This window comes from Ursus maritimus (assembly GCF_017311325.1).
Source record: "Ursus maritimus isolate PB19 chromosome X unlocalized genomic scaffold, ASM1731132v1 scaffold_X1, whole genome shotgun sequence".
NCBI classification, from domain to species: domain Eukaryota; kingdom Metazoa; phylum Chordata; class Mammalia; order Carnivora; family Ursidae; genus Ursus; species Ursus maritimus.
In genome coordinates, this window is record NW_024423319.1 from 27,149,161 (window position 1) to 27,165,712 (window position 16,552).

At 35.5% G+C, this 16,552-nt stretch overlaps 1 protein-coding gene across 7 annotated transcripts in view; it reads left to right on the forward strand.

Moving 5' to 3' along the window:
* The window catches only part of THOC2 (THO complex 2), a 118,494-nt gene that overhangs the window by 56,431 nt on the left and 45,511 nt on the right, over positions 1–16,552 (forward strand). For all 7 annotated transcript variants that reach the window (XM_040628354.1, XM_040628351.1, XM_040628327.1 and 4 more), the window contains 6 exons: positions 861–1,016; positions 1,605–1,777; positions 3,021–3,216; positions 14,142–14,183; positions 14,668–14,798; positions 14,897–14,998. In XM_040628354.1, coding sequence (XP_040484288.1) covers positions 861–1,016; positions 1,605–1,777; positions 3,021–3,216; positions 14,142–14,183; positions 14,668–14,798; positions 14,897–14,998 — 800 coding nt within the window. The remainder of the gene's footprint in view (positions 1–860; positions 1,017–1,604; positions 1,778–3,020; positions 3,217–14,141; positions 14,184–14,667; positions 14,799–14,896; positions 14,999–16,552) is intronic.

The following is a 16,552-nucleotide window of genomic DNA, read 5'->3' on the forward strand; positions in this document are numbered from 1 at the left end:
AGTTTAATATTTCACAATGTTTCCTTTTATTGTTTAGTGATTATTTACTTTGCATTAGACTTAGTTACTGAAGGAGATTATATATTTCTGGGGGCAGGAACACTTCTTTTACAGCCCACCATAGTGCCTAGCAGAAACTACTATGGTTTGTTGGCTATATTTTTCTTCATGTCTGGGTTTTTTAATTTATTTTATGAAATATCTACATTAACCTTCCACTCATACAAGATGGCTGTACTGGAGATATTTGGTCCTTTTTCATAATGGAGGGTTGACTACACACATATTACTTTCCCTTTTGTAATAAGCTAGAAACTAGTTTGTAACTGAAGTCATCAAATAGGTATTAGAAAATGAAAAGTGAGATGTCAAGTTGCTCATAATTTTTCTGCTTGAGATTTTTCATCTAGAGGAATTAAATTTACCCCTTCACATAATTCAGTAGCTAATCTCTCCCAAATTGGATCCATATGCAGTATTTTATTTAACTTGGAGTTTGACCTTTAAAGGGGAAATCTATGATACTTTTAATGAAACGGTTATATATTTCCTTGAGTAAACTAATAAATTCAATGGTAAGCATCACTGTTGTAGTATTGTATTAATGTAGGACCTCTAACAGAAATAAGACATGGAACTTTGAACTGCTACCTGATTTTAAAAGGTGTACAAAATTCAGGTACTTAACCCTGTTAGATTATAAGAAAATAATGGAGAGAAACTTATTTTGAAGGCAAATCATGGTCATTAATAGGCTAGACCCTATTTACAATTTTATCAATTCAGAGTAGATAGTGTTTGCTTTTTATATGTGCAAATAGTATTAGCTGTTTTATGAAACTTTAATGAACCATTTTTAGCTTCTTCCAGCTGATAATTGCATTATGGATGAACACAAACGAGAAATTGTGGAAGCTAAGCAAATTGTTAGAAAACTTACGATGGTTGTATTGTCTTCTGAAAAAATTGATGAGCGAGAGAAAGAAAAGGAAAAAGAAGAGGAGAAAGTAGAGAAGGTATATGGTTCCTTTTTGTAAAATTAACTTTGTCTTCTGGATTTAGAATTATGAAATTTAACTTGTAATAGTTAATCAACTTATGGGAGAATAACTTATTAATTTTGATTGTGGTGAAATCTGGTTTTTGGAATACTGATTTGCCAAGGTGGTTTTTGTTTTTAATCTGATTGGCTCCATCCCAAAAGAGGTTGCCATGTTTTTTCTTACATAAATTTCAAAATGTATCCTAAGTAAAACATATTTGTGCTCTGTGTATTAATGTCTCTCAAGTCCTAAGGGGATTCTCAAAGATGAATGAATTCTAGTTCCCTATGGCACAGTAAAACATTAAATAGAAATTAATTTAATTCCAAGTCTGTAAACTGTCATGCTATGTCTGCTGAATGAAAGAGCATATCCTGTTGTTTTTTTCAATGGCTAAAAACACTTGATTGTACTTTCAGGGAAATATTGCATTTCCCATGAGTGGCAGCTGTTGACATACATTATTGTGGCTGTTGAGCTCAGTTTTTTTTAAATGAAAAATTATTGAGATTTATTGGTTTCTATATTCTGAGTATCTTTGCTGTAATTGTTCATTTTTAGCCACCTGACAACCAAAAGCTTGGTCTGTTGGAAGCCTTGTTAAAGATTGGTGATTGGCAGCATGCGCAGAACATTATGGATCAGATGCCTCCTTACTATGCAGCTTCACATAAGCTAATAGCCCTTGCTATTTGCAAGCTCATTCACATAACTATTGAGCCTCTCTACCGAAGGTATGTTATGGTATGCTTTTCTGATCCTTGAGGTAGACATAGTTTAGGACTACAAAAAAAATCTGCATATTTATCTTGTCTTCTCCAACCAAGCAAATATTTTAGTATGTTTTATTAGAAGATAAGAACTGTTCACAGAGTGTATCAGTTTTATACGTATTAATCAGTGACTTGTCTCTTAACATCTAGACCAGGTGATGCAGAATGTGTGCTGCAGTGTAGTCTGAAAACTGTAGGTTAGACATCTAGGTTGGGTTTGCTGCATTGAGAGTGAAAACTCTATTCTTCTGCTTTTGACTTTTCCTTCTCTCTTGGTGGGGGGCAGAGAATTCCTCAGGTTTTTACTTAGTGTAACTGTCCTCTGTCCCGGGTTGAGTGGCTCTGAGTGAGGACATTGCCTCTCTGCTTGCCTTATCTCTTCTGGCATATAGGCTGCTGTTCTGGAAATTGCTAGGGCAGCCTTTCTCATTATCCCTAGTTACTGTGTTGACCAGTCCTCTAGCCCTCAGCCTACTTGCAGGATGCTTAGGAGCAGTATTGGCAGCAGCTCTGGCTTCAGCCCCACAGATCAGAGCCTGCCTCAAAAGCCCCAGCCTTGTGACTCATGCATAGCTGCTGGCTGCTGCCTTTAGTGCCACCTGGGCTGTGGAGCATGAAGGCTTCTTCTCAAAGAGTGACCCCTGTGACTCCACAGCGGGACACCTGCTCAGCAGGTGAGAACTCTGGGCATGCTGTCCTTTTTAGTGTGACACCCTCTTTCATTATGCTGCTCACCTTCCCTACCACCACCTACCTCATACTCAGACTAGGTAGTGGAACCCAGATTGAGAAGTGTTTATTGACTTGAATCACTGTTATATTCATATTTTTCTGTTTAATCTTCCAGTGTCTCTGAGGTCCATCCCTTGTTCCCCATTCCCATATCCAGATTCCTGGTACTGGCCAAGTTTAACTAAAACCAAATTCATATGATGTATGTTAAATGTTACTTGAAATTTGCGTTTTTCTGATTTCTTTATGCGGTTAATTTGAAACATTCTCTGAGCTCTGATTTTTTCCAAATGAGTATTGTTTTTGTCTTTTTCTACCAGCTAAATTATCTGGTATTAATAAAGTTAGGCACAAGTGAAATATAGAAATCAAATTGGAGCAAGAAAAGCTTTACTTACTGATTAATATGAGTATGTTAACCTAAAGTGGGGTACTGTATAGTGTACATTACAAATTTTGCTTCTTTTTATAGAGTTGGCGTTCCTAAAGGTGCTAAAGGTTCACCTGTTAATGCTTTGCAAAATAAAAGGGCACCAAAACAAGCAGAGAGCTTTGAAGATTTGAGGAGAGATGTCTTCAATATGTTCTGTTACCTTGGTCCTCACCTTTCGCATGATCCCATTTTATTTGCAAAAGTGGTGCGCATAGGCAAATCATTTATGAAAGAGGTTAGTAAGATTTTTTTTTCCTTCTAAGCAGTAAACTAAATTTTGGAATGAAAATGTTCTGTGTATATTTGTTTTATGTATATCTCTAGAAATAAAAAGAAAAGTGAACTTAAGGTTATGTTGAGTAAGGTTTGCGGAAAGTCCATTGTGCACACACACGCACACACTTAAATTTAGGTAGAATATTAGTCAAGTCCCCCGCATAGGAAAATGTACTTTGGACAAGTGATTGCTTTTTGAATCCCTTTATAATTTTAGTGGTCAACTCAGCTTTCTTTCCCCTTACTTTTCTTCTACTCCGTTATTTTCTTGGCTGCAATTTTGAATCATTGTGATTATGTGTATGAATTCAGACTGTTGTGGATCCATTCTTTTCTAGTAAACTTTTTATTGAAATAAAATGTACAGAAAGTAACACAAATCATAATTGTACACCTCAGTGACCTTTTCCAAACCAAACACCCATGATCAAAAAATAGAACACTACCCCAGAGTTCCCCTTGTACTCCCTTCTAGTTAATACCCTAAGGGTAACCATTTATGCTATTACTAAATTTTAAAATCAGCTTTGAGTTATAATTTACATACAGTAAACTTCACCAGTTTGAAGTGTACAATTTGATGAGTTTTGACAAAGGTATACAGTTGTGTGTCCACCACCACAATCATGATAGAGAATATTTTCATCACCCCAGAAAATTCCCTCTTGACCCTTTTCCTTCAATTCTGTCCTTTTGTTGCTGGTTCCTGGCAACCACTGATAGGCTTTTTGTCATTATAGTTTTGCTTTTTCTAGAACTTCATACAAATGGAATTGTATAGAATGTACTGTTTTTTTGTCTGGTTTCTTTCACGTAATGCTTTTGAGATTCATCCAAGTTGTTGCACGTGTCAGTAGTTCCTTTATTGCTGTGTAATAATAGACATACCAGAATTTATGCATTCTCCAGTTGATGGGCATTTGGGTTGTTTCTAGTTGGGGGCTATTATAAATAAAGCTGCTATGAATATTCCTGTACAAGTCTTTTTTTGGGGGGGGCATATGTTTTTGTTTCCCCAGGAATGGGATTGCTGGGCCATATGGGTAAGTGTATGTTTAACTTTTTGCCAAACTGTTCCAACATGTGTGTACCATGTTGCATTCCTGTAAATGACTTCCAGTTGTTCCACATCCTCATCAGCACTTGTTATTGTCACTCTTAAATTTTAGTCATTCTAGTGGGTGTGTAGTGGTACCTATTGTGCTTTTAATTTACGTTTCCCTGATGATCGGTGATGTTGAGCATCTTTTCATGTTCTTATTTGCCATTTGTAATCATCATATATTGAAATGTCTATTCAAATCTCTACCCATTTTAATTGGGTTGTCTTTTATTATTATTTCTCTGATTTGCCTTTTCATTATGTTAATTGTCTTTTGAAAAACAAAATCTTAAATTTTGATTATGGTTTCCTCTTTGTGTTCTAAGAGAACTTTGCCTAACCCAAGGTCTTGAAACAGGAAAGAATACATAATTTTCAATTGTAAAACAAGGCTACTAAAAGAATCTGTAAATTATTACAAGCACAAATACAGTTTTCTCTGGTGTTTGGTGATTGCATCTAATTTTAATTTTTGACAACAGTAACTGTACAGAAAATTTGTCAGCTTTTGTATATTAATCCCTTGATACCTGAAATATTTGATTTGGCTTTTAATTATTACTTTTTTTTTAATGCTTACAAATTTACATTATGTAAAGGTACTCTAAAGAAATCTGCTGGGCACCTGGGTGGCTCAGTCAGTTAAGCATCTGCCTTCGACTCAGGTCATGATCCCGGGGTCCTGGGATGGAGTCCTGCATTGGGCTCCCTGCTCAGTGGGGAGCCTGCTTCTCCCTTTCCCCCCCTGCTCGTGCTCTCCCTCTCTGTCTCTCAAATAAATAAAATCTTAAACCACTACAATTATCAAAATCAATAAATTAACATTGATACCATATTATTAAAATCTGAGTAGTTTATTACTATACAAATAATTTATTATATAACGTATATAAAAAGGAAGTATAATGATGTTTCATTTTTTTTGATTCTTATAATCTGAAAGGGATGAGTCTTGTTAGTAGTGCCTGTTCAGAGAATGAAAGGGTCGTCTTTCCCAGTGCCTCATATTGGGAAGCATATGAAGTCAATCTGTCCCATTACCGGTGATGTTAACATTGATCACATGGTTAACGTAATGGGCTACCAGGTTTCTCTAGGGTACAATGATTTTTTTTCCTTTGTTGCTAATATATATCTTGTGGGGAGATACTTTTTTGATAATGTAAATAGACTCTTTCTCATCTTCACCCACTAATGCTATTCTTTTTAACGGAACATCCTATTGTTCAGATCTCTTGTTCTGAAATTCTTTCTTTGGCTGCAAGTATTATAAACCTGTAAGCAGGAGACCAAACATCCAACTTGTGGAAGTCCTGTACACAGACATATGCATGAACATATGCACAAACGTAGACAGTATTGTTACCAAGACGCACAGGTGCTAGAGCTGTCACCCTTCCCCTCTTCCATCTCCATCTCAGCTCTCCTGTACCTCTGTTCTATCACAGTTGTGCCTGGTGCCTGCCCCTAACTCCAGTCTCTATTTTTACAGAGGTAGAAGGGCAGAAAGGAAGAGGAAAATGTTTATTTTGATCACAGTGTGGGAAGAAATCTGTCTTCTCTCATTGCTAAGGTTGTGGTAGGAAAAGTGAATCTTTCCAACGATCTGAGTTAGAATTTTGATTCATTTTTTACCCATGAAAATATTTCACTGTAACAGATCATTTGTCCTGTATAGTTTTAAAAGGCTTTTGTTGCTTAGTTAGGAATTTAACTAGGGTATGTAAGATTGTTTCTAAAGGAGGAATTTGACCTTAGTTCCAAATAATATAATTAAATGTCTTTAACAACTCATTTATAAGCTTGCAGTTGCTTGTATATATAATTTATGCATATTTTGAAAATGTTGGTTATATACTTATACCACCTGTCACTTAACAGAATAGTCTTCTAGCCTACAGTTATTTGTAATCATTTATCACTGCGTATTTCTTAAATTTGAGGTACATAACATAGGACCATCTAGTACAGTGTTCTTCAGACTTTAGCATACATTAAATCACCTGGAGCTCATCTTAAAACACATTGTTGGGTTCCATCCTCAGAATTTCTGATTTAGTAGGTCTAGGGTGGAACCTACTGAAGAGAGTTTGCATTTCTAACAAGTTACCAGGTGATGCTGATGCTACTGATTCAAAGACCAAACTCTGAGAACTGTTTTTCTAGTATATTAACCAGTTTTGGTCTTTATTTCAGCCTTAAAAGAGGGGGTAGCTGTAAAGAATATTTCTATATGAATGGACAGATTTTGCTGTCTTTAATTTTCTTTAATTGTAGAGCATAGCTTTAACATGCTCATCTGACATACTTAAATGGTTTTGACAGCACCTACACACCTAACGATGAATTCCTTGGTGCTTTTTTGCATCCAGCTGATGTTAATGGATTAAGTTGTTTATGATAGCGACAGTTAATATTGAGCTCTTACTCTGTGCCAGGTCCTGTTCTAAGTACTTCATGTGAGTCAGTTCATTTAATCTTTACCATACCCTTTATGCTTTAGGTTAAGTAAATTGTCCAGGTCACACCATTAATATGGGGCGGGGCTGAGAGTTCAATCCAGGCAGTCTGGATTCAGAGGCCAAGCTCAAAATCATCATGCTCTCCTGCCTATACAAATGTAGTGTGTCTGAAGTGGAAGAAATGATAGGTTATCTAAATTTTGCAATTCTTGAAATTCCTTGCTATTTTAAATTAAATCTGTTAGTGGTATTTTGTTACTTTGTTTATCTCTACGATCTGTGTTCATCTCTGTCTATGTATCTCATCTCCAAGCTTTTCTCTTTATTAAGTTCATCCTTAAGACTTTTTTTCTATGACGATCTATAGATATTTGTGGAGAATCTGCCTTTGTCCTTTGTGTTCTACTTTCATCCACACTGAGTTCGTTTATCTTTTATATGCTTTTTTTTTGGCGGGGGGGGCATGCTATTTATATTTCCATTGTAGCCACAGCATTTCTTTTCATCTTAATATGTATAGCTCTGTTCACAACTTCTTTCTGATATAGTGAGAGTGAATCCTCTTACCTTTCCTACCTTATTTATGATCAGTCCTCCTCCCCACAAGCTACAGTCTGAGTATTGGGTTCTCCTTTTGTTCTTTTCTGTAGTGTATGATAAGGAAGTGAATGAGCTCAGTGAGGCTGAGTATAGCCCTCATTTAGAGTACCTCTGCTTTCTCTTTTGAGGTACTGTTACCTATCCTGTACTAGGCATGCCCAGCCATGTGGGTATGTCAGCTCCCTTGGGCTTTGACTCCCTCAGCCATCGAAGTACAGTTCCTTTGAATGACAGCAGGCTTTAGCAGCTGGTTCTTCCTTTGCCAGAGTTCTGCTGGGCTCTTATTCACAAGAGTTTTTCCTCAGTTACTCACTTACATTGCAGGTCTTATTGTTTGAAGGATTTCGTTGACTTACCTTCCTTGGTCTGTACTACTTCTGGGGTTGGGTTAAGGGCAGGAGCCATACCACACTGTGTGTAGTACCAGAATTGAATGTGTGTGTGTGTGTGTGTGTGTGTGTCTGTCTGTTTCCCCGTCCCCTTGAAGTTAATAGCATAGTTTCCTCTTTTCCTGGTTGTTTGATGGTGAGTTTGGAGCATTAAAACAACGAGGCAGACCTTGTTCATTGCGTTAGGGATAGGGGAGAAAAATTCTGCTTCACTCTGTCATCTTAATTCATTTGTCTGGCCAGGCTGTTTATATGGCTGTTTCTTACGTTGGCCTTTGGTAAAAGCCAGAGTGCTTTAAATTGATTCATAGATGAAGCTTAGAGAAACCTAGAGTCAGGGAGTCAGAATATTCCTTAGATTGGGCATTGGATGATATTGGGAATAGCTAGCTCTGATAATGATATTGTGGTAATGTGGAAGAATGTTCTTTTTAGGAGATGCCTCCTGAATTCTTTTGAGATGAAATGTCATGCCTGCTATTTTTTTGGTCAGTCAAAAGGGCAAAATGCTAATTATTGAATCTACAAAGTAGGTATAAGAGGTGTTTATTGATAGTGCACTATCCATCCATTCAACTTTTTTATGTAAACTTGAAATTTTTAATAATAAAAATTGGGATTGCTAGGGACAGAATCTACCTTAGAACATTGATTCCAAAGCTCTACTTTATGAACCAGTTACTTTAGAATTTTGGCTTGATGTTTACTGTTTTTTTGTTTTTCTTTTCAAAATTGAAGATCTACCCTGGTTGTGTAGATTAGACCTCAAAGTTAATAATCCTTCTGGATGAAGGTACAAGCACAGCAGAATTGTACCATACTTGTGCTTAATTTGCGTGAATGTGGCCAGACTTGTTCCATCAAAATACTTAAGTGTGTATGCCTAGGGGTAAGGGCGAAATTGGAGGATTTATTTTCTCTGAGTTTGGTTCAGTTTCTCAGGTCTCTTACCACATTCAGTATGTGTCTAGTTTTTAAAGTAATGGGTTTTCATGTGACATGGTCCCTAAATGCAAGCCAGTTACTTGATTTCATCTTCACATAAATTCATGTTCCCATAACAGTGATTTCTTCTAGTGCTACAGGGGGAAAAACAGTCTTGTGTTGGACTTAAATGAAAGATAATGTGTCTGTGTACTTTATAGATAATTTAAGGCACTTTTAAGGGTAATTGTGAGTTTATATAATTTTCATTGTATTCAGTGACTTTAGAACCTAACTCACCCACAGAGTCTTCATTTAAGGCTGTCCCCCAAACAAAGTAATTTAAGGCATTACACATTGATTGTTAGGTTAACTGGTTTCATCGGGATGAGTGGCTAGGTACTTGCTAGTTATGTGACTTTAGTCTGGTCACTTTTCTATGCCAGAGATGAGTGGTAATAATATTTGCCTTATCTAGTTCCTGGGGTTGCAATGAGAATCAAATAAGATATGTCTAAACATTAATTAGATACTAACATTAATTAGGCATTCACCTTTAGAGAGTTAAAGTTGTCATGAATTCTTCAGAACATAGTAAGTTACAACTTTACTTTTGTAAATTGTCACTACACTAGCTTTTGATGATTTGTTTTAAAATGTTAATATACTTCGGGCACCTGGGTGGCTCAGTCATTAAGCGTCTGCCTTTGGCTCAGGTCATGATCCCAGGGTTCTGGGATGGAGCCCCGTATCGCATCATCTCCCTGCTCAGCAGGAAGCCTGCTTCTCTCTCTCCCACTCCCCCTGCTTGTGTTTCCTCTCTCGCTGCCTCTCTCTGTCAAATAAATAAATAAAATCTTTAAAAAAATAATAAAGTGTTAATATACTTTAGTCTATCTCTGTCTTTAAATAATAGATACTACTTTAAAGTAGCAGCTTCATTTCCCCATGAGAGCAGATTTGATTTTGTGTAGGAATGCCTTTGACTTCCTTACATTGTAGTGGTAAGCAGATGTGTCCCCCCCATTGTGGAAATTTATGTTATAAATTAGTAACAAATCAAAATTTTTATCAAAGTAAATTTTTATTGCTGGGACTTTGTGAGTGGACTAGTCATGGGTAGCTATAGACATGTCACTTTCCAATTTTAAGTAGATACAAATTTTGTAAGAATATTTGTAAGAGAATCAGAACCTTGCATTATAATTCTTATTGTCCAAGAGACAGATGCTGCTCTCATTGGCACTGTTCGCTAAGCTCCTGTATGTACTTTTGTTATTATAAGTCTCATGCAAAGCACATGAACTCTAGAGTTGGAGACCAAATTGAATCTATAGTATTCTTGCTATTTAATGAGCCTGAGCAGGGAAGAACTGTTAGGATGTTTATATTTGTGCTTATATTGTCACCTGTAATAATTGGTTTGAACTAAGGTCACCTTAGCTATTACTGAATATCTTCATGTGACAGTTCTAATCAAGATGTAGTATCACAGTTAAGATAATAAAATTACAAATAGGATCTTAATTTTTACCATTAGCTATGCTTTTTACTTAAGAGAGACATATAAACATACAAGGATAGGCAGATGTAGACTCTATGTACAAACCGTTTAATTTTAGAAGTATATTTTATACAAGAAAGTAGAATTTTTAGTGTGTACCAGATGCACACTGTAAGCAGTTGATTCAACCCCTGTGCCTCCTTTCAAAGACTGTTTTCTGAAATTGAACCTCAGTGTTCAGTTTCAGAAAAAAAATTCAGAATATAAAACATTAAAAAATATTTGTGAAAAACTCTCATGTCTTGGAGGTTTGGCCATTTATCCATGCAGGGTATAGCAGATGCTATTAGATTCCATCTGTATTCTTTTGGCTCTACACTAGGTCCTTACCATTTTGGTGTGTGCCAGCCTAATTTTCAGCTATTGGCACCTGCATCTCTCTGTCTGAGGACTTTTCTGGACCTGGAAGCGTACATAGGTAGTATAGGAATTGGTGTCCTGGAATTGCTGGAGAACCAGTGAAATGATAGGAGTTAGTATGTAACTACCATGCCTTGAGATGTGATAATCCTGAGTTGCATTTCTACAGACCTTCAGAGTCCCCAGTGGTATTAAGCTCCAGTTAACCCACAGGAATAATTTCCTACTAGTGGCACCTAGGGTTACTTCCCAAATAAACTATGCCTGCACTTGAATAGGGTCTGCTTTTGGGGGAATGTAAAGTAAAACACAGGGGCATATCCCTTAAAACAAATTTCATATGAAAACCTTAATTTTCCCTAAAGATAGATTTACAGGGCTTTTTGTTTTACAAAAGACTTCTATTATGAACTCCATTTATAAAGCAAAGTCATTTAAATAAATCACATATTCATATTCATTAAGTGCACTGAAAATGCCCATTTTTACACACAGTTTGTTAGAACTATGCTCGTGTAAAACAGCACAGTTTCATATCATAATCAACGTTTTAACCAAAGTAATTACTTTTGGGTGGTGAATTTTATGAAACCAAGTATAGCTATTTAGCATTTTCTTTTGTTTGCTATATTTTAATGTGTAAACCACTTCCACAAGTCCATTTACTGCAGTTTGACTGCTACCCATGTGGTAGGTAGGGAGACTATGTGTTTTATTGTCTAAACCAGGATACTCAAGATGGAAAGGTTGTGCTATTACTTACACTGGGATAAAAAGCGAGAACCAGCATATATGGTCATACTGTGTATAGATGACCATATTATTAATTCTTTGGTACAGATTTGTATTGATTAAAAATGAAATGTGTACTTTCATTTTAGTACTTTTTCATTTAGTATCTCTGTTTTCAGAAATGATGTAGTATCAGTATTACTGATTGTTTCTAAGTGTTTTATAAAATTTTAAGAGTTTCTGATTAAAAGATAAAAACAAAGCTTTGACCCAAAACATTGAAAGGCAATTCATTTATCTCTTCTTCAGGCTCAGTAAACTGATGGCCTTGTAACTTTTAACCTATAGATTATATTTTCCTATTTCTAAGTTATTTTGATGGGTCTTAGTTGGATCCTTCCTAGCAAAGAGATTTTCCTTATAGTTTTAAGACCTAAATGTGAAGTTCTTAGCCTACTGTCTGGCACATAGTGAGTACTCAATAAGTGGTAGTTAATGAGAAAAATAGGGAAGGTGAAAATAGTGCCATACTTTACTTAGATGTAGCTTCAGGTTCAAATCTAGTCACAAATCTTAAGTATTTTTCCTTTTTTTTCCTTTTCTGAAATAAAGTCTAAAGTAGCATTTCAAATATTCATGGGTTAGAGATACTAAAAGTAGGACATCAGTAATAAAGTAATTTATCTAGTTAAATCTACGACTTTTTCCCAAGCTCTATTTCTTGACTCTCCAGAAGCCCCCTCTTGGTGGACCCTACGTTATTTTTTGTGCCCAGTTCTTTTATGCAGCCCTGTCATTTGCTCCCCCATTATGGGACAAGTATGGAACCTGCTTGGGGCCATTTATATCTGATGGTTTGTCTAGGCATAATTATGAATGCTCGATTTTATTCATACTTAAAAATTCAGTTCCTAATAGTACATTGGCAAGTGTACTTTTGATCTTCAAGAGATCCCCAAAGATAGGAACTGAACTGTCTTTGTCAGTTCCTCAAAGATAGGAACTCTGTTCTGTTCATCTTTGAATTCCGGTGTCTGGCCATAGTAAATGAATGAATGAAGTGGATGTATTTTGTTCCTCCCCTTCTTTTCTTCCTCCCATTTCTTCCTGGACTGACCATTCAATAAAATTTTAGTGTTGTACTGTGAGAATGGAGAGTTTTATATTTACTCTAAATTAAAAAGCAAATTAAACTAAAAGAAAAAGCATCAAGAGACTGGAATGGTTTTTATAAAATTCTTACCAAAGAAAAGAAAATTCTTTTACTTGCATGTACCTTTGCCATTTACTTTTGTTCATCTTTGTTATAGTTAGCCTTTGATAGAAATGTTTCTTACTGCTCTTCTAGATAGTTTCTTGTGCTTTCCATATTTCTTTTTCTTTTTCAAATTTTCCTGGTTATGAAATCTAGAGAATTGACATATAGATATTACAAACTTAAGTATTTAGTAAAGGAATTAGGACAGCTTAGTAAGTAAGAAAATGTTTTATTTCTATGGAGAAATCTGTGTAGCTTTATGAGAATCATAGTATATTAGAAAAGGAGTAGCTTATTTAACTGCCTTTATCCCCAACATAATAATACTGTAAGTCTAGTTCTTCCTAATATGCCACCAGAATTACTGCCCCCCCAAACAAAACAAAACAAAAGCAGCTATCTACTTCGTTTTCTGCCAGGCCATTCCTTTGTAACCTGACCCTTATTTGCTGACCAGGATATATGTTGACTTAACAGTTGTTTCTGTGAAAGGGAACCATATCTTTTTAACCTGCTGATTAAAGGGAGGGGGGGATTGTGTGTTTTCCCATCAGTGTGACGTGGCAGTCCTGGAATTAGTCTTATGTGAAAATGTCGCACAGAAGCTAGACTTCTCTGCAGTAGTGTCTGTTAAATTACTCAAGTATGAAAACATACATGCACAAAATACCCATTTCTGCCAAGAAAATAATAAGCTTGTTAGCTGCATGTTAGCTTTTTCCCCTTCCGTCACTTGGTATTGAATTAAATCCTTCCCAGAAATCTAGATTGTCCTTGGCTATCAGTGCTTCAGTTGTCCTTTTGGCCTTTGCACACTCCTCTAACTCTCTACCTGCCTATATACACACACACAAGTATTACTGTTTCATTTTGAATGAATGGACAGCATCAGCATCAAACATGGCACTTAAGCGGTCCATCTGCAAATCAGTGGCCCAGGTTTTTTCATTCAGTCCAACTTAGGCAGTGGTATGGTCTTTTCAGTAATGTTACTAGTATTTTGGGCTTATTTCTCATTGAGAGTTTAAGTAATGGTGAATTAAAACATAGTTTTAATTTCTTTGAGTTTAAATTTTTTGTGTTACTACTTGAGTCTTAGATTTTACTAATTCTGTAGCAGAAAATCAGAACTTCTGGATGGAAAAATGCAAATGCGTTATAACTAAATTGTGCTGGATACAATCTTATAATAAATACTTAGATCAATTTTAGGATGCTTTGGTTTGTGATAATGAGGTTGAGAAAAGAATTGGCTTATAAAAGTGACATTTAAAATTCATGAATGTTGCAAATGATTTGGAAGTTAGAAATATAGGTGAAATTAAAAAATGTTAATTGGTAATACTGGCTATATTTAAAATCTACACTTGTTGAAAAAGTAAGGAAATAATTCACAACCATGTACAAGTTAATTTTTTTCAAATTAGATGCTAAATTGTGACATCATAATCTTAACCTTTTTGCATTTTATTTATAGTTTTTTTTAATTTTAGTTTCAGTCTGATGGAAGCAAACAAGAAGATAAAGAGAAAACGGTAAGAGACTAGAAAAATCCAGTGTGTCTGATTTGTCTATGTACAGCATATGCTTTAATCACGTGTGTGAATTATTTTGTACTCTACATTCTTAGTATAGCTTTTGCCGTATCTTTTATTTATTTATTTTTATAATGATTTTTTATTATGTTAGTCACCATACAGTACATCCCCGGTTTTCGATGTAATTGCCGTATCTTTTAAGATTGACAGCTCCTATTTTTGAAGATTACCATGTTGAGAAAGGAAGAGGAATAATAAGAGTCCCTCGTTCTCTTGCTGTCCCTTTCCTTACCTCACCTCATTGCTTCCTTAGATGAGAAGCACAAATACCCATTGTGAAAAGGGTGGTGATAGTGTGGGAAATTAGATGTGGTGTGGTAGATCAAAGAATGGCAGTTTTTCCAAGGCTGACATAAATTTATTTTAGGGGGGGATTAATGTGGACCTTTTACTAAAATAATTTTTCCTCCCTTCTTCTTAGGAAGTTATCCTTAGCTGTTTACTTAGCATTACTGACCAGGTACTTCTTCCATCTCTTTCTTTGATGGACTGCAATGCTTGTATGTCTGAGGAACTATGGGGAATGTTTAAAACATTTCCATATCAGCATAGGTAAATACATAATATTTTTGTGTTTTTAACTACTATTCTAGTGCATTAACCTTTAAGTGTTTAGCTTTTCCTAATTCTTCATCTCATCGTTTTTTAAGATACCGTCTGTATGGCCAGTGGAAGAATGAAACTTATAACAGTCACCCACTTTTAGTAAAAGTTAAAGCCCAAACAATAGACAGAGCCAAATATATCATGAAGTAAGTTTTAATTTATTTTTCTTCTTATTAACCTAAAGTATATCTGGATCTAATTTACTTTCTTCCAGCCAACTTATGTCTGAGCCTCAGTTCTGAGGAAGTCCAGGAGTATTTGCTTAATGGTATAGCCGATTATATACTGCAGATAGAATGACTAACAATTTTTGTGCTTTTTAGCTCATTTTGACTACCAAGTTAGTTTTTGTAGTCATGTTTGCATAGCTGTAAAATTTAATACTCCTCTAATGCATCATATTATAGGGTGAGTTTTTTTAAAAGGACAGCCTACTATGGCCTTTGCTCAATTTGCATAATACATTTAATGGCTTATAAAAGGTGGTCAAAGTTCTCGAAATTTCCTCTGCTGAAAGTTACTGTAATAAAGATTTTTCTTGGAGTGCCCAGGTGGCTCAGTCGGTTAAGCTTCTGACTTTGGTTTTGGCTCAGGCTGTGATCTCATGGGTTGTGGATCCTGCCCTTCCTGCATTGGGCTCTGCGCTTAGCACAGAGTCTGCTTGGGATTCTCTACCTTTCCCTCTCCCTCTGCTCCTTCCTCTGCTTGCATGCGTGCTTTGTCTCTCTCTTTTTCTCAAATAAATGAATAAGATCTTAAAAAAAAGATTTTTCTTTTTTGGAAGATCTAATGGAATTATGCAGAACTACCTCCTTGAGTCAACTTTTGAAAAATTTCTATTCTTTTCATTTGTGTGCCTTATTTTCCTGTTATTAAAGATATAAGAGTGATGTTATTTTACTTCTTGATAAACTGAAACTTAATTATGAAAATTGTATACTTCAGATTAGAGTTGGTTTATATGCTAAATACACTGCTATATTACAAGTGTTTTCAGTAGGGCTATTGATTGTTATTTCCTTTATGTTTGTGCAGTGGTGTGGTTATTTTAATTAAAATAGTTCATTTTCTGGTTTAACTAGATTTAATAGTATGCAGTGATACTGTCTGCCCAGTGATACTGTCCCTGGTCACAGTCTGCTGAGGAAATAGGTGTGTGCACAATCACAATCTGGTTTAATAGTTGCTGTTATACAGTATATATAATGTTCTTTGGGAGGATAGAGAAGAGAGTGAGTTATTTCACTCTGTGAAGTTGAGGAAGGCGTGGAAGGAGATGATACTAGAATTCGTCCTTCCAAAAGAGTTCTGGTCTTCAGAATTCCTCAGGTAGTTTCTAGCTTAACAACAGCAGCTAATATTTATGGAGCCATTAATACTTATTTGTGCCAGGCCCTGAACTAAGTGCTTTATATGGATTATTTAATAATACAGTTGACCCTTGAACAAACATGGGTTTGAACTATGCGGATTCACTTATGTGTTTTTTTTTTTCATAAATGTATTGGAAATTTTTTTGAGATTTGGAACAAATTTGAAAAAACTTAAAGACAAATCACATAACCTAGAAATATTGAAAAAAATCAAGAAAAAGGTATGTCATGAATGCATAAAATATATGTAGATACTAGTCTGTTTTATCATTTGCTACCATAAAATATATACCAATCTATTCTAAAAAGTTAAAATTTACCAGAACT